This window comes from Macaca fascicularis, chromosome X, assembly GCF_037993035.2.
Source record: "Macaca fascicularis isolate 582-1 chromosome X, T2T-MFA8v1.1".
NCBI lineage: Eukaryota > Metazoa > Chordata > Mammalia > Primates > Cercopithecidae > Macaca > Macaca fascicularis.
In genome coordinates, this window is record NC_088395.1 from 47,088,605 (window position 1) to 47,105,065 (window position 16,461).

Below are 16,461 nucleotides of genomic sequence, written 5' to 3' on the forward strand. Positions count from 1 at the left end.
TTGGATACTTGGATAGAAAGCAAAGGAGTGAATAATTGTGGAGGAGGGACATCTGGGAAGCTTCATCGAGGACATCCAATGAATGAATAGAACCAGGGTTGGGGAAAATGGGCTGGTCAAGGAAAACATGGGGAGGAATTGTAGGTAGAAGGAAGAGCCCTGTGCAAAGGCTGGCAAGCAAGTATGAAACAAGATGAATGTGTTCATGGAATCACATGGGGCATAGTATATGCAGAACAATTGGAGTGGGGTGGAGGGAACAGCAGTTGATGAGGCCTGAGAGACTGGGAGCCAGAACTGGACCTCGCAAGCCATGCTGAGGAGATTGGGCTTAGAAGGGGCACCTTTCTTGCTGTCATTCCTCCAGCCTGTCCTCTGGCTTCTGGATCACCTTGGAGTGCTCATTGTCATTGTACCTGACTGCCCTGCCCCCTGGTGGCCATGTTGCTCTAAGTGTGTCGCTTTAATGCTTCTGAGCCCCAATTTCCTCATCTGTAAAATGGCTGCTGCTGATATGTGTAGAAATAAAAATAGAGATATAAAGATTTACCATCATTGAATCATTCTGCTGATATTTATTGTTTTCTGTCATTTTCCTACAATAATTAAAACAGCAGTATGTCACAGAAATGGACAAACAAATCACTGAACTTTAAACAGCCCAGACCCAAAAATTAACTTGATTTTCTTTTCTAAAAGTCATTGATGACTCATTTTCTTATTTCCCAGGACTGGTGTTACTCGTATTAGATAATCTGTTACCTAGGCTTTTTTACTAATAATACAAGATTTTTTGTTTCCATCTGTAATAAAAAATAGTTGTTACTGTAATTGTTTTAAAAATGCCAAATTTTGCCTATTCTTTAAAATCTCCCTCTGTCATGAACAGTTTGATGACTCTTTCACTTAAAGAACAGAATATTATAGAACATGGAGAAACTGTTTTATCCAAAGTACACATACCCAGAACTTCAGATGAGAGGAGTATCCATCTCACAAGAAGTCTTAGGTCTTCTGAAACTCTCAGGGAGGTGAGGAGAGAGGGTCCATGGTCAGTTGGTTTTCTTCACTGAGATTTTTAGGAAATAAAAATGTTTTTTCTATGACATTTGTTGCCCTTGATCCCATCATGAGTCATCCATATGGAGGTTATATTCAGTATATTCAGTGGGAACATAAACTTTGATTTCTCTGGGATAAATGCCCAGGAGTGCAATTGCTGAGTCATAGTTGCATATTTAATTTTCAAAGAAATGACAGAAATATTTTCTAGAATAGCTATACTATTTTACATTCCCACCAGCAATGTATAAGTGATATAGTTTCTCTACGCTTTCTCTAGGATTTGATGTTTTCACTATTTTTTATTTCAACTATTGTAATAATAAGTGTGTAATAATATCTTGTGATTTTAATTTGCATTTCCCTAATGGCTGGTGATACTGAATGTCTTTTCACGTGCTTATTTGCCATTTGTGTTCCTCTTTGATAAAATGTCTGCTGATTTTTTATTTATTTATTTATTTATTTATTTATTTTGAGACAAAATCTCGCTGTCACCCAGGCTGGAGTACAGTGGTGCGACCTAGGCTCACTGCAACCTCTGCCTCCCAGGTTCAAGCAATTCTCATGCTTCACCCTCCCGAGTAGCTGGGATTACAGGTGCGTGCCACCACACCCAGCTAATTTTTGTATTTTTAGTACAGATGGGGGTTTCACCATGTTGGCCAGGCTGGTCTCGAACTCCTGACCTCAAATGATCCGCCCACTTTAGCCTCCCAAAGTACTGGGATTACAAGCACAAGCCACCACGCCTGGCCCATCTGTTGATCTTTAATTAGGTCATTTTTTTCCTTACTGTTGAATTTTGAGAGTTCCTTACGCATGCTGGAATATAAGTTCATTGTCAGATATGTGTTTTATAATAAATATTACATATATAGTATTTCTAAGAAATGACCAAAATGTTTTCTAGACTAGCTCTACTATTTTACATTCCCACCAGCAATGTATGAATGATAATTTCTTCACATCTTCTCCAACATTTGATATTATACGTGTGTGTAATATGTGTAAATATTTTGTCCCATTCTGTTGCTTGCTTTTGCATCTTGTTAGCAGGGTCTTTCTCAGAGCAAAAGTTTTTTAAAAAATATAAGAAGATAGTTTATTTGGGCCAAGTTTGAAGACCACAACTCAGCAGCATAGATTCAAGTTGCCCTGGATGTGCTTCTGAGAGCAAAAGTCTTTACTTTTAATGAAAACACATTTTTCTTTGCCAATCATGCTTTAGGTGTCAGGTCTAAGAACTCTTTGCTTAGCCCTAGATCCTGAAGACTTTTTCTTATGCTTTTTGTAAATATTTTATAACTTTACATTTTTCATTTAAGTCTGTGATCCATTTTGAGTTACATTTTGTGTGTTAGGTTGTGGTAGGCAGAGAAGTCCATGTCCTAATCTCTGCAACCTATGAATATGTTAAGATTGCTATTTAGCTGACTATAAAATAGGGACATTATCCTGGATTATCTCGGTGGGTCCAATGTAATTACATGGGTCCTTAAAAGTGGAAGAGGGAAGCAGAACAGAAGGGTCAGAGAATGAGCTGTGATGACAGAAACGGGATCAGAGAGATGCAGTGTTGCTTGCCTTGAAGATGGAAGAAGACAGCCAAGATCAAAGGAGTACGAGTGTCCTCTAAAAGCTGTAATAGGCAAGGAAATGAGTTCTCCCCTATAGCCTCCAGAAAGGAACACAGCCCTGATGACATCTTGATTTTAGCTCTGTGAGACCTGTGTCAAAATCCTGACCCACTAAACTGTAAGATAGTAAATTTATGTAGTTTTAAACCACAGAGTTTGTGGTAATTTGTTACTGTAACATTAGAAAACTAATAAATAGGTGTTTTAGAAAAGCTTCTGTTAAAATAGGATTTTATATGTTTGAGTATACTATTTATCTGAACAGTTTTTATATATGCAACATCCCCGTGATATCAGACAAATGAAGCGCTACTCTAAGTAGATCTGTGCATTCAGTGGAGAATAGTTAGAAAATGTATTACTTTTATTTCTGCTTAAATTTCTACATTCATTGTGACTTTAAATTCCCCACTATTACTTTTTAATAGGAAGTATCTTCTTGTTACTGTTGGTTTTGTTTGCATTTCTGAAGAGAGTTGAATGAAATTTTGCACCAGAGAGCCAAATGTAGCCCCAAAAATTTACATGATGGGAGGCTAACATTCTCTTTTTTTAAAATATTCAATTGACTGACTACAGGACAAACAGAACCTTAGTTAATGGTCCTGATACTTGTACTAATTTGATTAGTTTTTTAAATGACAGCTTTGAGATATAGTTTATATACCATACAGCTTACCCACTTAAAGTATACAATTCAGTTATTTTAATTTGTTCACAGATATGTGCAACCAATCACCAAAGGATACAATATGTTTTCACACTGTCTTCTAATTTTAATTGTTTCTGAGAAGTTTGCTGTTAATTTTATTGGGCTTCTTTTGTAAGTGATGAGTTGTTTTTTCCCCTTGCTGCTTTCAAGATTTTCTCCTTGTCTTTGGCTTTCAGTTATTTTACTATGAGGAATCTCTTTCTGGATCTCTTTGCGTTTATCCTACTTGATGTTCTTTGAGTTTCCTGAGTGTGTAAATTAATGTTTTTCAGTAAATTTGGCAAGTTTTTCTAATATTTTTTCTGCTCCTTTCTCGTTCACTTTTCCTTTTGGTACTCTCATTATGTATATGTTGATGAACTTAATGGTGTTCTACATTTCTCTGAGACTGTTTATTCTTCTTTTTTCCATCTGTTCTTCAACTTGCCTAATCACTGTTGACCTACTTCAAGTTCATTAATTTTTTCTGCCTATTCAGTCTACTGTTGGGGCCCTTCAGTGAATTTTTCATTTCAATTGTGCTTTCAACACCAGAATTTCTATTTGGTTATTTTTTATATTTCCTATTTCTTTATTGATAGTCTCTGTTTTGTAAAATATTGTCATCATACCTTCCTTTACTTCTTTAATCATGGTTTTCTTTAGTTCTTTGAACATACGTATATGGCTAATTTGAAGGTTTTGCCTGTTAAATCTGACATGTGGTTGTATGGGTCATACTTTCCTGTTTCTTTGCATATCTCTTAAGTTTTTGTTGGAAACTGGGCATTTTGGATAATATATTGTAACAATTGTGGGTACTACCCCCTCCACCAGGGTTCTTTATTATTATTTGCTTATTTACTGCTTTAGTAACTGGCTGGATTATTTTATTGAAGGCTATTTCCTCAACCCCCATTCTCACCCTGCAGTATGAAACCTCTAATGTTGCTCTTCGGGGGTACAAGCTTGTATATGCCCACAGTCACCCTGGGATGACAGTGGTTTTGGTGAGGCTCTCCTTGGCTGTCTCTTTACTTGACCACACCATGCTGTTATGGTCTACTAATTGTTGACTGGTTGCTCTTGATTTTTGTTTTGTTTTGTTTTTGTTTTTGTTTTTTTGAGATGGATTTTCACTCTTGTCGCCCAGGCTGGAGTGCAATGGCGCGATCTCAGCTCACTGCAACCTCCACCTCCAGGGTTCAAGCAATTCTCCTACCTCAGCCTCCCGAGTAGCTGAGATTACAGGCGCCTGCCACCACGCCCAGCTGCTCTGTTGTTTTAATCATGTCCTGGAACATAAATTGCTCCACAAACTGATCCAATCAAATTAGGGCTCCTTTGAAGATAGTTTCTGAGATCAGTGTTTGAGATTTCTTCCGACCTCAAGAGGCTATCTCTTTCCCTGGTTCTCTCTGGCATATTAGGCAGCCTAGGCTTGAACTTCTGTACACTCAGTTGCAAATGAAGTCAGTTTTATTGCAGGAGAATTGAAGTCCCCTATTCTATGCCCTGCCTCTCTCCCTGGGAAAAATCTTTGAGCCACAGCTCTGGCACAGGGGGTGGAGACAAATGGTGAGCTTCCCTCTGAGTGTCAGCCCCAGGTCTCCCAGGTTTGCCTCTTCTGGTATAGAACCCTTACCCCACAAGGTAACGCCAGAGCAATCAAGGCTCTGGTATTCTTGGTGGCACAACACCCAAGGCTTAGCCTCCATCCCATGAGTTGGGGGCTAGGTGGAAGAAGGGAGCCCCCACCTCTCAGCTACATTATCCTGTAACGTAGCCTCAGCAAAAGTAGCTGGGAACAGGATAAGAGATGCCAACATCCTGTTCTTCCCAGGAAGAAAGAAGCTGGGAGCTGGGGTAGAAGGAACACTGTGTTCTTGGCTACTCTACTCTGGCATGAGATCTGTGCTGGGAGGGAAGATGGAGGAAGTGGTTCTAGATCCAAATACTGCAGACTTTGACTTTACTTTCTGAATTTTAGTAGATTTTCTTGAATAAGTGCTTCTTCATTTGCTGTATGCCCTTACAACCATTTCCAGAGACTTTAAATGGTTGTTTGTTTTTTTTTAATTGAAATAACTTTCACCAGTTTCGCTGGGAAGAGGGTCGTCCACGGAGCTGCTCACGCTGTTATGCCAGAAGTGGAACTCTATAAGCTTTTTAACATACAGTTTTATTGCTGCTACTCTTAATTGCTCAGAGTGGCCTTGTACTTGGATTGCTACTTCATTAGTAGATTGTAAATAGCTTGAAGGCAGTAGCCTTGACCTTTATTCATTATGGAATCATGATAGCCCCTGGTAGCATGTTGTATGTTGTGGCACATAAAAGAATGTCAGTCACTGACTGTATTGCTGTCTTTTCAAGTTTACATTTTCAGCTCTTCCTTTGTGACTTAAAATGCTTAACTGTGTCTTCCTTTTTTCTTACACTCCAGTGCTAGTGTGTTCCCAGAAGGGTGATGCTTCTTTCTTTTATCTGTCATTGGCCATACTCAGGGAAGTACACTTGAACCGTTAGAAGTTTTAGTCCAAAGCATTTTTATTTACTTTTCACAATATAGGAGCTTTCTTTAACATTCCCTGTAGTATATATATAATTATGACTTTAGGCTACTTATTTGGGATATGGGGACAGGAAGAGAGAGAGAGAGGGATAAAGGGCAGGCAGAAAATTAGTGTGGTCATGTTCTTAAAGGTGGATATGCCTCACTTTTTCTTTCTTCAGTCAAATATGTCTCATGCTTTTCAAACCTTGGCTCTTGATGGCCCTGCCCTCATGACTGATTTTTTCTTTTCTGTTCCTCTCTTACTGGGGATCACTGACTGGTTATGGCCCCATGGCTGCCCCACCCTTTGGTTTGGTCGACAGTGGCCATGTGGCCACATCTGAGGCTCCAGTTAGTGCTGTACCACTCATCTGTGGCTTGGGCTTCCTCCTAAGGCTAATGTGGCCTTTCCTAGTCTTTGACATGCTTTGTATTGAAAGATTTGGTAGTACTTTTCTCTCATTACTCTAAGTCATTTGAGAATATTCTTGACAAAAATCATTCAGTTTGCGTGATTTGCTTGCTGCTACTTCTGGAATCTGTGGGACAGTGTTGACTGCCCTCTGGGATGGGTGCGTGTGAACTGTTTTATTCAGTGTTGTTCTCTTTCCCAGGATGCTCCAGGATGAAACGCCATAGGCCTGTCAGCAGCAGTGACAGTTCAGACGAGAGTGAGTAGAACTGGCTGGCAGCTGGTAACCTTTCTATCTATATCCCTTGGGGATTTTTCCTTTCATTTGAGGATAAGCCATTTCATGCTTTTTTCAATGGTTAAAAAATGTTTCTGAGAAGGAAAATTCAGGGCACCATTTTCTTATTTAAATTTCATTAGAGATAGATAAATTAGAAGAATTGGTTGTGTGTGGCATATAACTGTTTTCACTTTTCATTTACGTAAACAACAAAAGCCAAATCTAGTAATGCTTTAATAGAGCTACTCTAGAAAGAAGAAAAGTACAAGAGCATAAATTGTAGGCCCTGATTCTAATTGTAGCTTAGGTACTAAGTGTTTGACTGTGAGTCAGTCATCATTTGTAAAAGGCAGTAACCTTATTAGCAATAGCCTTTGGGGAAGCGCTGAAGTATACACAGATTACTTGCTCCACATTTTTAGTTTTTCCAATTGTTTTTGGAGATACTTTTTCTTCAAGTGGAATATGAATTGTGTTATTGCAGAACATTATGAGGTGTGATTATACCAAATCAGATAATCTCATCCTTAGCATTGTTGAAGCTTTTGCACTGTAGGAGATCATCTATAAATGTCACTAAACTCCATTATGAGGCATTCTTCAGTGCAGTTTGACTGTTTTCTTCAGTGGTATGAGCTCTCTGGTTTCTCCATGATATTTTTCATATTCTCTTGGATGACATTTAGTTTTATGACATTTAGTTATATTAGTAGGTAATGCATCTCAGTATTATTTTCTAATTATCTTTTACAGGTCCTTCCACTTCCTTTACTTCTGGCTCAATGTATAGGATCAAGTCAAAAATTCCAAATGAACACAAGAAACCTGCTGAGGTGAGATCATATTCTCGATTTTTAGACTTAAGCTATAGTTTGGATGCTTGTCTCCCAAAACCTCATGTTGAAATTATATCCCAATGTTGGAGGTGCAGGCCTAATGGGAGATGTTTGGATCATGAGAATATATCCCTCATAAATAAATTAGTGCCCTCCCAGTGCAAGGGGTAAGTGAGTTTTCACTCTGTTAGTTCCTTTGAGAGCTGGTTGTTAAAAAGAGTCTGGCACCTCCTCCCATTCTCTCGTTTCTTCTTTCACCATGTGATCTCCACATATGCTAGCTCCCCTTGGCCTTCCACCATGAGTAGAAGCAGCCTGAGGCCCTTACCAGCTGCCCAATCTTGAACCTTCCAGCCAGCAGAACCATAAGCTAAAAAAAACCTCTTTTCTTTATAAATACTTAGCCTCAGGTATTCCTTTATGGCAATACTAAATAAACTAAGACTACTTTTAAAAGGATAGATGGCTGCCTCCTAACTATATACCAACAGTACCCAGAATCTGAAGATGTGAAGAATAAAGAATGTGTCAGTGGGTAGGCTTGTTTCCTGATGAACTTATTTGTTTTCCAAGAAAGATTCCATTTTCTGTCTCCTTTAGGAGAACAATAATCTTCACACTGTGATTTCATTTTGTGATTTCAATCATCTTCACACTGTGGTGACACGTATTGCCTGGCTTTAGAATATTCCTCCCGTAACCAGGAAGTCAAAGAGAGCCAGACTAGGGGAATTGAGAAGGACCTAGAGATAGCCTGGCCTATGATTGGAAAAAGCTAAGTTAGCAGGTGAGGAGAGATAGTACAGAAAGGGGTAGGTGAGTAGGACTACATTAAAGATTGTATGGGTCATGATCTGTGAAGCTGTGATGGGTCCTTACAGCCTTTGGATCACTGCTGGCCCAGAACGAATAGGTCAATCCTTATGAGGCTGGTCATCTTTTCCACAAAAGGCAGCAAAGTGCCAGGGTTCCCCTTCAACTTGATCATGGTTTAGTGAATCCTACAGACTTTCCTCTGTGATAATTAAATGATGATAAAATGACCTTGTGTATCTTCACTTCTACTATGAGTAGACTTCCTTAGCTGTAAAAGAACAGAAAATATATTAGTTATGTATTGCTGCATTACAAATTATCACAAAATTCATGTCTTAAAGCAGCACACACTTATATCTCAGTTTCTATGGGTCAGTAATCTGGGCATGGTGTGACTAGATTCTTTGTTCAGGATCTTTCAAGGCTGAAATCACTGTGGAAAATGGGATGTGTTCTCATCTGGAGGCTTGCCTAGGGAAGAATTTGCCACCAAGCTCATGTTGTAGGCAGAATTTGTCTCCTTGGAGCTAAAGGACTGAGGTTTCTGTTTTCCTTCTTGCTTTTGGCAGAGAGCACTCTCAGTTTCTAAAGGCCACTTGTAGTTCCTTGCCACATGGCCTTTTCCATAGATCCTTTCACAACATGGCAGCATACTTATTCAGAGCCAACAAGGAGAGTCTTTCCCTCCGATCAGCTAAGATGGAGTGTTACATAACATAATATAATCATGGGAGTGGCATCCCCATCACATTTGCTATATAATGTGACCTAATCAAAGGAATGACATCTCATCATGTTTGCCATATTCTGTTGTTTAGAAGCAAGTCACAGGTCCCACTGCCTTAATAGAAAGGGAGTGACTCTTTGTGGGTTACTTTTGGGTGTGTCCACCAGAGAGCATGTCTCTCTTCCTTGGAGGTCACTTTTCATTTCTTTTGCCAGGGATTTTTCTGGGCACAATAGAAGTAAAAGTTTATTTATATATGTCCATGTCATACAGAAAAACTTAGGGAATATAACACACATAAACAGGAGTGGAAGAAATTTCCCATCTGTCTAGAGGAGACTTTGACTACAGAATGGTGAGAAAGAAACCTTGCTACCTACCCTTTTAGGAGGACAGCTGGTCCTAGGACATAAGGCAATTCAAGGGCTTTGGATTTTGAGGCCTACTGCCTCCCAGGCAGTGGGAATAGTAGTCTTTTTGTTGCAAGGGATAGGGGACCTGGGCTGCTGAAAGCAAATTGTTTTCATTTATATTTAATCTGTTATAAAAAGGAAAACCTGGTGATATTGTAGGACAAAACTAGCCTTTGCATTAGAAGAGCTTGATCCCATGTTCTGCTTTGCTGGCTTATTTCATCTCTTTGAAATAATTTGTCAGCATAACATGGACATTATCATACCTATCTCTCATAGCTACCATTTATTGAAGTTTTATGTGCCAAAAGCTTTACATTAGTTTCCCAAATTTAAACAGTTATGAGACTCTCCTTGGATGCCTGTTTAAAATAATGATTCCAGACTTACCCCACCCTGTGACACTACTGAATTAGTATTTCCAAGAAAGGTGCCTAGGATCTGGATTTTAAAAAGTGACTCAGGTGATTTTTATAATCAAGCACATCAGGGAAGTAATATACTCCTGTTCTATTCCTCCAGTAACACTATAAAGTAGGTACTTTCCAGTTTTTTGTTTGTTTGTTTGTTTGTTTTGCAGGTGATGAGGCTCAGAGAAATTTATTTGCCCAGGGTCATTTGAAAAAGCAGAACTGACATTCAAGTTTTTATTCATGCTGAATCTTGTTTTATTAACCCATATGCATTGGACATATTATGTAGGGTACAATAACTGTATAGTAAACATTTGTTGAAACTTTGGCAGTTAAGAAATATGGGACAGCATCAGTGTTTTCTCATGAGTAGTTATAATCAAAGTTTCCATAATGAAGTGAGAACAAAACTCAAGAATAAAGAGAACAAACCTGGAATTGAACAGGGGCTGGGAACCCAGGCAGCAAGAAGAATATAGTAGGAACCCTTGGTAAAAGAAGAGAAGTAAAAGTAAGTGGAAATTGGCAAAGGTAACAAGCACACACTACTCACAGGTGAGTCTGAAAGCAGCTTTTGAGGAATCAGATGGAACCACTGTGAATTCTTTCTTCCTCTTTGGCTCCTGAAACTGAAGCAATATTGCCATTGGCTGCTTTTTATTTTTTTTAATTAATTAATTTATTTATTTAGATTCGGAATCTTGCTCTGTCGCTCAGGCTAGAGTGCAGTGGTGCAATCTCGGCTCACTGCAACCTCCACCTCCCAGGTTCAAGCGATTTTCCTGCCTCAGCCTCCCAAGTAGCTGGGAGTACAGGCGCCTGCCACTGCGCCTGGCTAATTTTTGTATTTTTAGTAGAGACGGGGTTTCACCATCTTGGCCAGGCTGTCCTTGAACTCCTGACCTCGTGATCCACCCGACTTGGCCTCCCAAAGTGCTGGGATTACAGACGTGAGCCACTGCGCCCAGCCACCATTGACTGCTTTTTTCAAAGCGTCAGTTTATGCCCTATTTCTGATAGCGTGAGTATCACTTTTCTCTCAATTTCTGATTTTCCTGGCCCTATTTGCTGCACCTGTTTGCTTCAGACAATTGTTTTAAGGTTCACTTAAGAAATACGACATATTTGTACGCTTCTTTATTTCTGATGTTCCCATTTTTCTTTTTTGTTCATTTGTTTCTGTTTGAAGAATTTCCTTTAGCTATTATTTTAGGATAGGTCTGCTGGTGATAAATTCTCTTAGTTTTCCTTCATCTGAGGATGTCTTGATTTCTCCTTCATTCTTGAAGGATATTTTCACTTGATATAGATTTCTGGTTTGACAGTACTTTTCTTTCAGCACTTGAAAAATATGCTACTTCCTTCTGGCCTCCATGGTTTCTGATGAGAAATCTGCCCCCATTCAGATAGGTTGTTCTCCTCTAGGTAGTCATTTCATTCCCAGCTGTTTTTGAGATTTTTCTTTGTCTTTAGTTTTTTAAAGTTAGATTATGATGTACCTGGGCATGGATTTCTTTTGGCTTATCCTCTTTGGGCTTTAATCAGCTTCTTGAATCTGTAGATTTATATCTTCCACTAAGTTTGGGAAATTTTCAGCCATTATTTCTTCAAATATTTTTCAACTCCACCTTCTTTTTCCCCTCCTTGTGGGGCTTCAGTTGCATGAATGGTAGACCTTTTATTATTTTCCCACAGGTCCCTCAGGCACTTTTCTTTTTTTTTTTCAGTGTATATTCTGTTGAACAGATTGAATAATTTCTCTTGTTCATCGGTTCTGTCGTCTTTTCATTAATTCCATTCATTGGTTGAGCCTATCTTATGAGTTTGTTATTTCAGTAATTGCATCCTAAAATTCTATCCTAAAATTTCCATTTGGTTATTCTTATATATTCCATTTCTTCACCGAGACTTTCTGTTTTTTGTTTCAAAAGTGTTTGTAATTTCTTGTTGAAACGTTTTTATCATGGATGTTTTAAAATCCTTGTCAGATAATTCTAACATCTGTGTGATCTCAGTGTTGATGCCTGTTGGTTGTCTCTTCTCATTCCCAGTTCTTAGTATGATGAGTGATTTTCAGTTGTATCCTGGACTTTTTCAGTATTATGTCATTAGACACTGAGTCTTATTTAAATCTTCTGTTTTAGTAGTCCTCCGCTATAACCAGGCCAGTGGGGAAGAGGGCTGCTGACTCTTTACCACCTGTTGTTGAATTCCTAAGCTCCCCATCCTAGCTCTTTATTTCTCTGGGAAGCAGGACTGGGGAGTCTCTACTGCTTCATAGAGGTGGAAATTCCCACCACCTTGTTGCCCCCACTGATGATGGAGGATATGGTGGTAGTGAAAGTACCACCTTATTGATGGGTGATGGTGACAGCCCAGGCTCCCTACCCAGTCTGCAAACATCACATTGAGGAGGAGAGGTGCCTCATTATTGCTGGGAGAGAGTGAACAGCAAGACCTCTCAGGTGGTGTACATTGACACTGCAATAATCACCCTTTTTTAAAAGACATTTTTAACATATTTTCTTGAAATATAATTCTCGTACCATACAATTCACCCATTTTAAGTGTATAATTCAGTGGGTTTTAGTATGTTCAGAGTTGTGTAACCCATTACAATAATAATTTAGAACATTTTCATCACCTCAGAAAGAAACCCCTTACCCATTAGCAGTAATTCCCCATCTCCCTACCTGCAACCCCTGGCAACCACTAATTTACCTTCCTTCTCTATGGATTTCCCTATTGTAGACATTTCATATAAATGGAATCATACAACACGTGCCCTTTGTGTCTGGCGGCTTTCACTGAACATAGTGTTTTCACCTCTCATAGCATGTATTCGTCCGTCCGTCCGTCCGTCTTTCCTTCCTTCCTTCCTTTATTTATTTATTTATTTATTTATTTTTTGACAAAGTTTCGCTCTTGTTGCCCAGGCTGGAGTGCAATAGCGCGATCTCGGCTCACCACAACCTCCACTTCCTACGTTCAAGCGATTCTCCTGCCTCAGCCTCCTGAGTAGCTGGGATTACAAGCATGCACCACCACACCTGGCTAATTTTGTATTTTTAGTAGAGACAGAGTTTCTCCATGTTGGTCAGGCTGGTCTTGAACTCCCGACCTCAGGTGATCCACCCGCCTCGGCCTCCCAAAGTGCTGGGATTACAGGCATGAGCCACCGTGCCTGGACACTTCGTTTCTTTTTATGACTGAATGATACTACATTTTATCAGTACACATTTTGTTTATCTCTTCATCAGTTGGTGGACATTTGGGTTGTTTCCACTTATGAGGTATTATGAGTAATTCTGCTTTGAACATTCAGGTACAAGTTTTTGTGTTGACGTGCATTTTCAGTTGTCTTGATTACACACATAGGAGTGGAATTGTTGGGTCATATAGTAACTCTACTTAACCATTTAACTATTTAAAGAACTACGAGGCTGTTTTCCAAAGGGGCTCATCATTTTTCAGTCACACCAGCAATATATGAGAGTGTTTGAAATTTGTTATTGCTGTAACACAGACTTCAACTTCTTCTAGTGACCCTGTTTTTGTCTCTCCTCTTGGCTCAAGGTCTCTTTGTGCTTGTCCTCATAGGAATTTTGTCTCTTGCAGCTCTCCCAAGCTGTTAGCCAATGTATTATCCCTGGAGGCTTTAGCATAGTAGACGGTATGGGGGAGGGGCAGCATTCGCTAATCTTCTCATTAACTCTTTCTTAGTCTTTAGGGTGCATAGGGGTCTTGTTTCTGGGGGTGGAAGTGGTGGTGGGGAAGGTAGTCTTCAGGTAGAGCCTTTTTGCCCCTGCCCCCTATTCCCTCATTGGCCTGTAGCAGATACCTTCTGATGTTCTCAGCCTTTGTCCTTGAGGTTCTCGCTCCTGTAGGTTACCTTTTTGCCCCTTAGGTAACACAGGGAGGCTGAGGCTGGATGCTTTTCCCTTCTCCCAGCAGTGATGAAACTGCACCATTGCCCTCACTTGATACCCTTCCCCTGCAGATGAAGCCTTTTGTTTGGTAAGGGAACCAGGGTACTAAGCACCAAGTACCCAGACAGCACCGCTCTGGTGCTTTCTCCAGGTACCGCGCCCCCCACCCCAGCTTCTCTGTGTGAGCGGAATTGGGTTTCTGAAGAAAAAGCTTGCAAGCGGTTGGGACCCCCCTCCCATAACTACAGCCCCCAGGAACTTCATATTCTTATCAGTCCCCACACAGCATCCAGCGATTCAAAATTTCTAGTTTAATGTTCCTGCTGTGGCTTCTGCCACAGGTAACCAAATGCTCTGCCCTGTGTCTCCCTGCAGGCACCTGTCTCTCTGAATTGGCTATTTGTGCTGTGATTCATTTCTCTGATGGGTTCATGAAAATTTGTTAATTTGCTGCCTGTCCTGCCATTTGCTTCTTATAAAAACGGGAGATTGTTTTGTTTTGTTTTCTGACTACAGGTCTGAGACAAAACCAGAATTCTTGAGCCTTACGATTTTACTGGGAATTAGTCACTGACGTGCAATATAAATTATCCTTTTTGCAGAGGATTAATTGGCTGCATTAAAAGATACATATTTTTCTTTGGTATTTAGTGTATCAGTGAGATTCTTATGCAAGTCTCCCTCTAATTTATCCCGTAGAGAAGAGTTTCCTAGGGATATGTGAATCCCCTGTATGGTTCAGGGGCTTTGTGTACCTTCTGGAAATTGTATACAGATTTTTAAGGGTATGTTCTTTGTTAATTTTTTTCTGAGATAGTAGCCTTATCTGATTCTTAAAAGGGCCCATACTTTAAAGTTGTTGTTGGTTTTTTTAATCCCTAGAAAAAGTACATAGTAACTGGCTGAGTGCCGTGGCTCATACCTACAATCCCAGCACTTTGGGAGACTATTAAAAAGTCTTCCATTTGTTATCAGAAGCTAGGGTATTTTCGACTACTAGTCTGGTGTGTAAAACATATCAACCTATCTTAAAACATTGACTGCATATCATCTGTAGGCCTGGAGTCTCTTTATTATCCAAGACTTTCATAGCAACAGAATGAAAGCTCATATATTTTAATTCAGTGGAGAGCACTACATACTCTCTAGTAAAGCCTGTTTATATCATTGTACCTATATTTCTAACAAGCTTAATTATTTGGTTTTCTGACCTGCAGCAGATAAAGAGCACTGAGCTACAAGTGCATACTTATTACACAAAAGGGGACATTGAGGGAAGGGAGAATAATTTGCAAAGCAGCCTTCAGATGTCATTTCTTGTGCTAAAACTGCTCAGATCTCTAAATCAGACTTTGTTGCTCCCCATTCTCCATTACATCTCTGTTTGATTTGGGGGAAAGGGAATAATCCAACTTAAGCAACCCAAAGGTGCATTGCTTTATGGTAACTGATGTTGCAATTGGTGTTAGCCCATAGCCATCAAAATGTTCTGTTTATTCTTTATAAGAAACCTGAGAGTTATTTTAAACTATTTGAAAAATATTTCCATGGGTTTTAAAGTTTTAAATTTAGAAATTGAATAAGCTTTTTGATTCATTGAAAAAAATCAATGTGGGATGCAATGTCTTGACAATACAAGAACAGAGTTTTTAAGGGTTTTAGGCACAGTGTTCTTTGCTAAGTTTTCTCTGCTATTGATTCTTCTTAACCTGACAACTTTTTGCCTAAAGATTGTATAATTATAATTAATTCATTTTGCTTAAATATAATTACCAGTTTGTGGCTGTTTTATGCTTTTGGGGTGACATGTCAGTTTGTGGTCAGTTATGTATAGCTTCAGATTTCAGTGACTGAATCAAACTTGATCAGTCTCTCTGCTTTATTCACATGGACCAGACAGTGTTCCTCTTTGTGTCATACAGGAAGTTAATGTTTTGACTTTTCCTATGAAAAATGTCACACAAATGTTCAGAGGAGCTGTGCTTTAAAAAATTGCCAACTGAGAGATGTTAATGAGAGCAATAAAAGTCAGAGTTGTCTGCAAAGGGCATTTTCATTTTGTGGCTCTGGCAGGTTGAGCATTGATGTTCTAATTGAATTCATAGTGAGGCCTCCTTTGTTTCTGCAAGCATCTGACAGGCCAGATGTGCACACAGTGTTGGGCTTGGCATAGCTTCTGGACTGTATGTTAGCCAGTGAATCCCCTCTTTGACCATAAATGAACAGTTATCTGGTAAGTACAAAGGCTTTTTGTTTCAGGAACTTTTGGGAAAACTACCAGTGCATGTAAAATAGACACACTATTAAGAACTTGTAAAACTTCTCAACTTCATTACCTAGAAAGGTCAGGGTCAGCATCTAGGTCCCTCCTTCATTATCTTTAATTTAGCAACAAATGGCTATGTTTTATTTTGTGAAGTTTCTACATTACCTTGTGGCCTTTGGAATGTTGGTTAAAGTTCTTGATGGGGCTCTTGCTTGGGAACTGTGTCTTTGGGAGCCAAACCATGCACATTTTAACTGAGCTGTGAACTCATATCTCTCTTACCCCATCAACAATTACTTTGTGGACTATGGAGAAGAACTCAGTTATATACTTGTTTCTGATTTTAGAAGGAATGCTATGATGATGATAATAAAATAACACCATCTAGCATTTATTTAGAAATTACTATGAGCTCCATA

At 39.3% G+C, this 16,461-nt stretch overlaps 1 protein-coding gene across 4 annotated transcripts in view; it reads left to right on the forward strand.

The window, feature by feature from the left end:
• Window positions 1–16,461, forward strand: part of JADE3 (jade family PHD finger 3) — a 154,058-nt gene that overhangs the window by 68,218 nt on the left and 69,379 nt on the right. For all 4 annotated transcript variants that reach the window (XM_065538569.1, XM_045384239.2, XM_005593391.3 and 1 more), the window contains 2 exons: window positions 6,565–6,621; window positions 7,396–7,475. In XM_065538569.1, coding sequence (XP_065394641.1) covers window positions 6,576–6,621; window positions 7,396–7,475 — 126 coding nt within the window. In that variant the 5' untranslated portion in view covers window positions 6,565–6,575. The remainder of the gene's footprint in view (window positions 1–6,564; window positions 6,622–7,395; window positions 7,476–16,461) is intronic.